At 35.9% G+C, this 11572-nt stretch overlaps 1 protein-coding gene across 1 annotated transcript in view; it reads left to right on the forward strand.

Annotated features, from left to right (window-relative positions):
• The window catches only part of NUP133 (nucleoporin 133), a 36442-nt gene extending 25378 nt beyond the window's left edge, over positions 1-11064 (forward strand). Inside the window, exons 20-26 of the mRNA XM_065057738.1 lie at positions 456-614; positions 1981-2116; positions 3944-4062; positions 5566-5646; positions 7573-7637; positions 9736-9824; positions 10813-11064. Coding sequence (XP_064913810.1) covers positions 456-614; positions 1981-2116; positions 3944-4062; positions 5566-5646; positions 7573-7637; positions 9736-9824; positions 10813-10949 — 786 coding nt within the window. The 3' untranslated portion in view covers positions 10950-11064. The remainder of the gene's footprint in view (positions 1-455; positions 615-1980; positions 2117-3943; positions 4063-5565; positions 5647-7572; positions 7638-9735; positions 9825-10812) is intronic.
• Positions 11065-11572: the final 508 nt, after the last annotated feature.

The raw sequence follows: 11572 nt of genomic DNA on the forward strand, positions 1-11572 counted from the left end.
AATTAAGGTTGTAGGTTCAGCTGGAGATGGGAGGGAATGTTTCAAAAACAGTGATAGCAGAAGCAAACTTACATTTGAAAGAAAGTAGTAAGCACAGAGTTCTGAGGGGAGGGGAAAGAAACAGATAAATAAGATTTGTATTGTGGGTGATGTGATACCCATTTCCATTCTTCGTGTAAGAATTTACGTTTGGCAGTTCCTTCACTTCAATGGAAGGATAAACCCTGCTGTGTGTATCAGCATCTCTTGCACTGTAGCTGATCCATCCTTTTAACACTATTTCTATCAGAACTCTGAAGTTTTTTCATCAACAGGATGTTATTTTTGTGCATGTGTGTTTTGTTTCGTTAAGCAGGTTCTTGCCAATTGTATTTTATGAAACATTTTGCCTTACAAGACAAACAAGGTATTTAAATGTAACTTTATAAATCTACTCATATTCCTGTTATCTTCAGAATTTTTCAGATTTCCTGTTTCGCTGGTACTTAGAAAAAGGAAAGCGAGGGAAGCTGTTGTCTCAGCCTATTGCTCAGCATGGACAGCTGGCCAGTTTCTTGCAAGCTCATGAACATCTAAGCTGGTTACATGAAATCAATAGTCAGGATTTGCAAAAGGTAGGGTTTCTTAATACAACCAAACTGAAATACCGTATGTTAAATAAGTCAAGTACATATACAAGTCAGCAAATGATCTGTTTCTGATTCATCATCATCATCAGATGACAGTTTATCTAAGTGACTTAAGGGAGAGGTGACATGTATCATTAGTGCAGTTCCAACAGCCTCCTTCCAGGCACCCACTGGTATGTCATCTAAGCCACTGCACCCTGTAATGGAAATTAGGGCTGCTTTTCATCCCTTGTTGGTGACTCATATTTTGTATCAAGGAAGTTTTATGTGGCTTTGTGATCAGAACTTAGGTGGAATTGAGAGTTTACAGGAAATATTAATAGGGTCATCAGATTATCCAGCAAGGGAAAAACTGAAATTTCAAAACTAACTATTCAAAGCAAAATAATTTGGAGGTATCACAAAAGTGATTAAAGTAATCAATAGATTTTTTACTTGTAGTATGAAAGCAGTATTGTCTTTTTAGTAGCTGATGTGCATGTGGATAGGTTAATGTGACACTGGATTCTTTGTTGCCTTGTAGGCTGCCCTGTTATTCGTTCCCTGCTTCCTGTTGGTCAGTCTCCCCTTCCCTCTGCTAGATTTCCAAATGTCTTTCAGTTTAGCAAATAAACTAATTCTGAAGAAATATTGCTCCTTTCAGTCCATGTGCATATCTATTAAGCATGCAGTGCATGGAAATGTTTATAGGTTGATAATCCTTTATGACCCTTAAAAACCCACACACAACCCCAAATCAAACCAACAAAAAACCCCAACAAACAACAACAACAACAGAAACCATCCAGAGAGTCTTGTAACTTTCCATTTGTGTTGACTGAGGTTTTGTCTTTCCCAGCAAAGCACTATGAAGAGGGGACAAAGATTCTAAAACACACAAGTAATTCAGTCTGGGTAGTTTATTTCTGAGTAGGTGCTCAGAAATTTTCTGTTCTGTGTCCAACAGGCATATAAATTCTCGCCAAAATATTTGGTTACTGCAGTGATGATGTGTATAATCCTGGTTTTCAAATTCCTGAGTTAACAAGTAAATCAATCTCTATGCGAAGTTGTCCTGTCAAAGCGTATTTGCAAGTTTTTTATGGCAAAGCCAATTCATCCTTTGATCATAAGATAACTTTTTGTAATTACTAATGAAAATGTTCTTTAGATATAATTGGAGTAGAGCTGTGTTTCTCTTCCTGAAGAGTGTATTGCAAAGTTTTAATGTGCAAGTTGTACAACTTTTAAAAATATGGGTTATACTGTTACAAACAATATCTGTGAGACTGCAGTTCAGAGTAAGTCTTTATCTGTTAACCTTCTGATGTTAAAGTCTAAAACTGATGTATAACATCTTTATTAATTTCAGGCTCACAGAACATTGCAGACTTTAGCAAATATGGAGACCCGATACTTTGCAAAGAAGAAAACACTTCTTGGCTTGAGCAAATTAGCTGCGCTGGCGTCCGACTTCTCAGAAGATATACTGCAAGAGAAAATAGAAGGTAAGAAATAAAAACAGAGCACAGTGAAGAATAGACTACTGAAGTTATTGAATTAGAATTTTACAGATATTTAATCTATTTAATTTTGCAGATAGTTAATCTGTTAGTCTGAGGGCTCTAACTTAATGTGGCAAGGAAAAACAGGTTGATTGTTCTTATTGCAGGAAGACAGCATGAGGCAGTAACTGTATTCACCCTCACTTGTGAGTTAGGATTATGACTGAGGGGAATTTGTACCTTTTCACTTTTTCTAATAGCACACAAAATACTGGCATAAATAACAAGCTGCACAGTCTTTTTGAGAAGTCATTAGATCATTAGACAGTTCTGCAGTAGATGAAGCTGCATTTTATATTTCAGATGCAAGGTAAAAATTATTTTATTTCTTAAAGCCTGTTTATTGAATAACTCAATTTTGAATTATTCTCAAGTCCTGAGACTCTTGGGCTGTACAAGGAAATCTTGTAACTGTGCCATATTGTAATAATGTGCCCGCAAACGTATGTACTCGAGATCAAGAGGTGCTTTCTCAGCATCTTACTCTTTGTGTCTAGAAAGGTTGGAGTGACATTGCTTCATTACACTTTAGCTGAAAGCGGAAACCTGGGGAAAAGAAACTTCCTTAACAGTTGTTAATGGGAGAAGTAGGGATGCCTGTTTTGCTCCATTGCCAAATGCAACAGTTCCACTGCTCTGCTGTCCTGTCACTTTGGGAAATACCCTTTTCCTGATACTGTTTGTGCAGCATGTGTTGCTATGAGTTTGTGAAAAAGCAATTCTACACTAATAGTTATGCTAATACTGGCCACCAGGGGGAAGCTTTGAAATACTACTCAAGGTTATTACTCAAGCTTCATTCTATTTATCTGCACATCTATCCACGTATGTTTTTACAATTCTTAAAAGGAATCCTGTTGAAAAAGGCAGGTGATTATTATGATAATTAAGTAGGCTTCACAAATTATTTTTAACTTGTAATAATGTCCTCTGTCCTTTAAATTATATAGCATTGTGTGAAACCTTGAAGTAAAAATTTAGTGTTCTCATCGCTGTGAGAAAACCCTATGCTAATGTGAAGAATCTCGTCTCTAAATAGGAAAACTGTAGAAAAATGGGGAAATCAGAGCTTTATTTCAGTAGAGTAATGGACTCTCAAAACCTGGTCTGGACTTTACTCTGCTATGTGTTTCTATATGACACATGACATAGCTTTTAAAACTTATGTTCTTTGTGTATCAGCTTTCTGTTGATAAAGAATAATTATTTCTGCTGCATTCTGCTTTTTTATTTAGACAGATAAAATGCTTCTTTACCAAGCAATGGAACTTGCAGGGGACAGGGCAGGGCTCACATGCTGTGGCTGAAATTATTCTGTTTGGTTAGTTTCTGAGTAATAATTTATAAGCCTAAAGCAGATTATACTGGAAAATAAAACAATCAAAATAGGATAATTCATGAGATGGAGCAGGGCAATGGCACAAATCTTCTGTCAAAATGGAGCTCCTAAAAACTGCAGCCAACTTTCCTGCCTAGTGCAGCAACTTCCCTCCAAACCTATGCATTTATTTTGTGATTTCGAGAAGGGTTATCAGTCTGCATTGCACTGGAAGCCTGAGTGGAAAGTAAGAAATAGTTCACCTGGATGACAATATCGAAATGGAAGTATTTCTCTGCTTCAGGAACATAGATAAGGGTCCAAATAAAAAGCTTCATAACAAACACTTGTAGACCTGAATAATATTGTGACTTGACAGTTATTACTGTTCCATGTAATATGTTATTACATTCTAATAACATGAAACATTCATTTCCTTAAATGACTACAAGAAATATCGGAACAGGAACGCTTTCTGTTACATCAAGAGACGCTTCCTGAACAATTACTGGCAGAGAAGCAGCTGAACCTCAATGATATGCCAGTGTTGTCTGTATCTCAGCTCATTGATGTAAGTATCTCGTGTTTTGCTTCATTGCACAGGTGAGGTTCCAGTATGTTTTCTGCCTCTGTGTGATAAAATAAATGAGAAGATCACAGCTGTCTTTATCCCTTACATGACTTGCTAAGCACCTAAAGATCTTATACATGATTTTTTTTTCATCTTTGCTTAGTTTCTGCCAACACCAGGCTTCAGAATGCTGGTTTTAGTTCAAATTCTTTTTTGTTGAACACATGTACTTTAGAGTGCTGCTGGGAGAAGAAAATCAAATCAGTGCCAGACACTGATTTACTGGTCTAAGCCAGTTTTTAGAGATGAGAGAATTTTTACCTTCTCTTACATTCTCAGTAGGACAGAACTTGGAAGGCAGAAGGAGTTAAATTCCACCTTAGTGGAGAAGGATGCTGTAATCTCGGAAAAGAAAGGACTAGAGGCAGGAAGAGGCTTTTGGTCACCTGTTGCACTTAAAGTCTTTCTACCTTTTTTATTTCTTTGTTTCTTTTTCAAAAACAAACAAACCAACCTCTCCAGCCCACACTGAAACAAACATGAACTGCTCCAGTCCTGGGATCACCAATGGTGCTGACTACCTTTCCACACCCCTTTCTGGTGGTAGCCAGCAACCAGTAGCCTTATTGTTTCTGCCTCATTGCCAGTATATTTTTACCATCCAGTGATGCACAGAAATAAGATTTGATGAGCAACAACAATACCTTGTAAAACAAATCAGGTCTTGTTTTGCTGTGAGTTTTGTGCTTCCTTTTCTTGTAATCCTGTGGAAAATCAAAAGTTGTCAATGCACTTGTTCTAAGAAAACTAGAATGTAAACAAGGCTGATAGCAGATTCTGAAGTCATTACCTGTGTCTTTAAGTGAGATTATCTGTGGAATTAGAGGAGATCAGGAAGTGTCCCTCATTACATGGTGAGTACTTGATACCATGACAGTTTTCCTTCTGAATTCTGTTGTCAAACCGATGCTCATACTTGCTACTTGTAATGCAAGAATGGAACTTGGAAAGTGTAAAGAAAAAGACCGTTAATGTTAATTTTCCTTTAAGGTACTAATTTAGAATTTTGGGGGGAGTGGAGTATGAAATATTGATGGCAGACTTATCTGTTTGTAAACGGTGAAAGGCTGTATGTGTGCTTACGTACTGCTTTGAGCTTAATTACCAAAATAATTCTGAGAGCTTATTTGTGGAGCTGAGCTCTGGCTACAATAGTCCAGGAATGTTACAGCCTTAAATGGCACTTAAATTTGAAACCTAGCAGCCTTATATCCAATATCATTTGTCCACAGACCATTGTCATGTAGGTGGAATGCCGCTCTAAAACCTTAAGTATATTCCTTACTATAAAAATACTTGCAGTTGAATCAAGACATATTTTCATGAGAAGGTCATGTAAGTGGAAAATACATGGTGGTCTTCCCACAATGAGTTGTCCATGATATCAGTTACATTAGTTTGTAGGCTAAAAATAATTCTCCACGTTAATCTCTCATGTCATAGATGTACATATGTGATGAGAACAGAAGGGCCAACGAGTATGACTTCAAGAAAGCACTTGATCTACTGGAATATATTGATGAGGTAAGAAAAGATTTGGAAGGATTTCTAATGCAGAGACTTTTTAAAAATTATTTGTTATTATTTAAGCTAGGATGGTGCATTTGCAGTTAACATATTAGCTTAGTGTACAGTAATTAAAAATAACCCCTGATGTGTTTTTTCAGTTTGTTTTTAAGTCACCGGATACTTAATGCAAAACGTGGTTTAGGTCATTTAAGAAAAATGACACTCCTCATCTTCTCTTCCCATTTATAGTCTATAGTTTCTTTTTTAGAGCCTTGCTTCTCTCCTGGCTTTCTCCAAACAGCAAAAAGATCATCTGTTTTCAGTAGTTCAGCTCTTGTGTCTTCCCTCTTGGCAGTTTCTCTGATTGTCATGAGACGATGTGGGATAGTCACCAGCTTTTTAACATGTAAATAGCATTGAACCGCAGATTTGGGATCTGCTTTCTCACTGCATCTGGTTTTACCATCTAGTATATTGTCAGGAGTAATTCTCCACTAAGCATGAATAAATCAACTTCTCAGAAGCATCAAACCTGAATTAACAACAGTCTTTGCTAAAACGCTAAAGTTGTATTATTTCAGTGAAAGTATTTCTTACTAATTGAAAATGAGACCTCCTTTATGATTATTCCAATTCCTGTTAGTGTGGATAGGGCTCCGAGTTAAAATCCTCTCTGTAGTTGTACTTTGTAAACACCATCGTGCCATTTGGTTGGACTGCAGTAACTTTAATTTGATAATTAAAAATGCTTTTATAATTAAATGTATTTTAAAATCTAAATTTATTTCAAATTTGTTTAATTGCAGTTCTTTAATCAAATTTTATTTTTAATAACATTACTGTTATTAACTAGGGCCTTTTTGCTTTATTTATGAATATGTTTACTTGTCATGTGTTTAATATTTTGTGTACTGAGGAAAGAGTATCACTACTTAGAGTAGCATGTTACTCTGAGTTCTCTTTAGTTTTAAAAGAGAAAAAAAATGCATTTCAACTTCCCCCTTCATTTTTATAACATAAATAGTTCAAATAACAATATTTTGCAGTAAAATATACTTGAGTGAACTCATTTGGTTCTTTCTTGTAAATTAGTTTTCCTCTTAAATTTTGTCAACACGATTAATGAACATTGAGACAACTATATTGGTTTCTTATATCTAAATAAAGTAATTGCCACTCTAAAAACATGAGATACAAAATGATTTTTTTGACTCAGATATTTGAGTCTCTAACAACTTCAGTAGAACTGTTCAACACAAATTACAGATGGTGGTAACATCAAGACCCATCTTCTTGCTTCCAGGCTTCTCAATGGAAGAGTTCGTGCTTTCTTTTATTGGGGGAATTTAAAGTAGATGTGATGCTTCAGCACATTGAGATGGGGAAAAAAATAGATGGTCTTTTTTTCTGACGTTATATTTTAAAAGGGGCTCTGACACCAAGTATCTCAGTTTCTGTGCAATGAAGGGACTGCCCTTTCCAAGACAAATGTGTACCTTTGAAGACATTTACTAATATATTGATAAACCATACATCCTAATGTGGGCCCTAATGCGTGCTTGTTAGGTTGGCCATGCTGAAAAAAATAAGCCTTGACTTCAGTCACCATTTAGCACATTTTAAAATAAAACTTGCCTAGAATATGCTGTTCTACAAACTGATACTTGTTCACATGCTTTAAAATCAACCTTTTTTAAAATTGAGATAGTCAGTCTTCAGCAATGCGTGGTCGTGTAGAAAGTCTGAGCCATGTTTTTAAATGGAAATGAACACTCTTTGGTGTTTCAACAGTCTGATCAGGTCACCTGTTAAAATAGCATGTGTTTAAAAACAATGTTCAGTAATTGAATAATCTAATTCTTTATCTGTGTGACAGATTGATTATTTCTTAAAACCAAATAATTTTAACTTGCCTGTCTTTTCTCCTTATATGAACTGAAGGAAGAGGAAGTGGATGTAAATGATCTTAAACTTAAAATTCTCTGTAAGGCTCTCCGAAGAGATGGGTAAGCCCACTATGAATATAAATTACTAAGAGTATTTGTGACACGGCTTGTCCAGAATTCCGTGTTAGTATGCTGTTGTCTGGCTCACTGAAAAGATTGAATTTCATAGTATAAGCTTAGTAAAGTAGGAACTATCTGTTCCGAATGTGTCTCTTTATTTGTAAAGTGAAACACCAGCAAAAAAAAAAAAAATCTGCAGTACTTTGTTCACTTAGCTCACTGGCAACCTACTGTGCATTCTCAGCACTCAAGATAGAAATGTACCCATGCAGCTTTCACTCTTGAACTCTTTGCTAGTGTAGAAGAAATGACCAATGCTGAAGCTTTCTTTTACTTTGAAGCATCTCAAATGGAAGCCTTTTAAAAGAAATATGCAGACGTCACTCTTGTAAACTTTTATTTCACTTACTTTTGGCCATTGAACCACATTGACACGTTCATGACCCTTTTGGGCTACAGCTGCGTTCGTGACTGTAAGAGGTCAAAGGCTTAAATACTGCTTAAAAGAGCCCCTCTTACGGACATTCATCACCAAATACAGGCTGAATCCAATTAGTCAGAAGAATCTTGTCAAGCAGCGCTACTGTTTTCTCCCAGGTTAAATAACTCAGATGGCATTTTCTCCCTTTCCTTTCTCATTTGCAGAAGTTACCCAGCTTTTCTAGCTCCCATCCATGTTCCAAGAGGACCTAGGGAAGAAAAGACAAGGAGAGAACACATTCCAAGTGCACTCTGCCATTTGTGATTAAAATGGAAATGAGCAGCACTTGGATTGACGCTCATGTATAGGATAGATTCTAAAGGACAGTGGTCTGTAGAAAATAAATTCCTACTTGCATAGCTAAGTTATTGTCACATCATGACATAAATAACATGCAGAGACAGGTTCACACTATTCCAAGTGTTTTTTTCCCTTTGTATTCTTTTCAGGACAGGAGAATTCAGAACTCCTGCATGGCACCAGTCCAGTCATTGGTTTATGTCCTTTCTACCCTGAGCCAAGAGCAGAGTTCTGAGCGTCATAATTAAACCATTCAAATCATATATAATGCTGACAAAATCTCATCCACTCCACTGGCTACCCAGATGCAATTTGCGATCACTTTGCACTGAACAGTGTTGTCTGTGCCTATGAGTGATTTGTTTCCTCAGATCACTCCCTCCTTCCCTCACATTCTTCCCAGTAGAATTAAAGATTACATCTTAGAGTTTGGGAGTTTACGTGACATACAGGGTAAAACTGGTTGCGGTGAGGTGCCAAGAATTTGTCAGTAATAGCTCCTGGGAGCCATGTCTAGATCTGTTGCAAGTGTGTCCCATTGGTCCAGGGAGCTTCATGTTGGTTAAGGGGGAAATATGTGAACTGGTTTTGTCTGGTGGTTTCACATCTGGAACAGGAGACTTTCACAACTGAAGAACTGCAGCAAAGGAAGTTAGGTTGGTGTTGGCTTAAAGCTGCTACACATAAAGGTATAATCTTTCTCATAGAAAAATCTCTTTGGGATTTTCTTATAACAGATGAGACTTTCATTTGTGAGTCTTCGCCTTCACATTTAATCACAAATGAGGCAAACAGTATTTGTTTTGTGTCTGTGTGTACTGTCACAGGCCTGCAACTTACACTTTACAATTTTTTTCCTCCTCCTTCCTTTTCTCAGCATTGGTGCTTTTTTTTCCAAAAATGTTAGCAAATTGCTGCTCTTGCTTCATTCTACCAAAAAATAAACCCGTACATGTATCATCTCAGTCATAAAATACAATTACTGAGAATAGGTAATCCTTATATTGATAATATTTTTTATTTTTATCAAAGAAATAATGTTTTCTTTTACAGTTTAGAAGATGGGAAGAATTTCTGTTATTCTAACTAGACTATGTTATAGTAGTGCAATTTTGTTGCAGTTTTATTCTTGGAATAAGGAATAATTAACACAAGATAGCTAAAACCTCTTACTTTGAGATATAGCTAAGCACATAACACATGTGAGCATGTCTTAATCACCTTTGATTTATCAAATTATTTTGCATATTTTTTCTTGTTAGTTTTCATTTGATTTCTTCAGTCCAATTCATTCCACAATTATTCTTTGACTTGCAGATGGTCCAGTTCAGATGGTAAAGATGATCCAATTGAAAGAGCTAAAGATAGCATATTTGTGAAAATACTACAAAAACTACTGAAAGAAGGTAAAGTGGACTTTAATTGGACCTCTTGGAACTGTTGTTTCAAAAGCTGCTTAAGATGAACACATATAAAAGTAGTGTTAAGAAATTCCCGGAGTAATAAAAATTTCCATATGCATTCTGCTAGATAATTTCAGTCATATGGAGCTAATTCTATCTTGGTAAAATCTTGAGGGGATAAGAAATGAGCAGATTTACCAATTATTTGCTCAGTAGGGCAGCTGTTGGATTTTTAACAGTTTCTTACTGTACAGTAAAGTATGTCTCCTGGAGTTTAAATATTTATCTTTTGTAAGATAAGGGATTAATAACTATTTGTCTGTCATTCAGAAAAGCTTTAACTATTTTAGCTTATTTTTTTTGTTGTTTTCCCTCCCTACAAGAAAAAAAACCACAACCATCCCCAGTTAAAGCTGAACATGGGAAATTATGGCCATGGAAATTACAATTGGGGGGAGAGGAGGGAAGGAATTTAGAGTCAGAGTTTGTTTCAAATATTACTGCCTATGAACTTTTTCCAGAACAGACAATGCTCCTTGTCAAAAATACAGACATGAAGTTCTTCAGAACAGTTCTAGTTTTGTGTGTTCAATCCTGTCAGTTTGTTCTCTCTTGTAAGATTCCCACCCCCCAGACTGAAATGTTGCAAGTGATTACATAAATATTTATTATATTACTGATATTCCTTTTTGCCCTTTTAAAATTTTATTTTATTAATTTTGGTGAAGTGTTATATAAAGACTTGGATTTAAGGTTTAAGAATTTTAGGATTAATTATAAATTCTCTGGGTAGGAAATACCTTTTTTTAAACTCAGTTTTACAGGCTGTTTAGGCTTTACTGTATTTCTTGACATGTGTAATAGAGTTAGATCATCTCAATTCCAAAAGAATAACTGAACTCTGAGGCAGGCACAGGTGTTTACTCAAAAATCATCTGAACTAATGCAAAGTACTTTTATCAGTGCTGTAATTAAAGGTTTTGTGTTGTAGGAGTTCAGTTAAGTGAATATTTACCGGAGGTGGAGGACCTGATGCAATCGAATGAACTTGGCAGCTTGAAACATAGTGGTTACTTCAAATTTGTGTTAAAGGCAAACTATGAACTCTACGTTCAGGGACAAGCGTGATTCTCACCATTTTTTAAAATGCATTTTCTAAAGGATTGTTAAATTCATGTATACTTTTTTGACATATTGGGTTTTTTTTTGCTAAAACTTTATAATAAAATCTATATGAATGATATACTTGGTCTTAAATTTGTATATGTTGACACTTCAGTCAGGGGAGGCAGAAGAAAAACCTTTTGTTTTCTGTGGCGGGTGCAACAGGGACCTGCTGCCGGAGCTGGAAACTTCTGCTCTTACTTCACTGGATCTGTGATTTCAATTCAGAGAACATAATGAAAACGTGAATGCTGGGTGACTGTGTAACTTACGAAATAAATAAATGATTATTCTGTCAGATAACTCTGCTCCCTCTCTGTACAACACTTTTTGCTGTAGAAACTAGGTAATTTCAATTTTGCATTGGAGGTTACTGGCACAAAAAGGGTAAGTGGCTTATCGCTAGTCACTCAGCATGTCTGGGACAGAAAAGAATAAGGCACAGTTCTCATTCAGAGTCTCCTGCTCCAGTAAATACACCATTCTTTCCACTTCTATCTGTAAGATGAAAATTTTTCAAAACATTTTAATATTTTATCTATTAAATTATATCCAGATTTCTCGAATACATGTAAAAATGACTGGCA

Source organism: Columba livia, chromosome 3 (assembly GCF_036013475.1).
Source record: "Columba livia isolate bColLiv1 breed racing homer chromosome 3, bColLiv1.pat.W.v2, whole genome shotgun sequence".
Lineage (NCBI taxonomy): Eukaryota > Metazoa > Chordata > Aves > Columbiformes > Columbidae > Columba > Columba livia.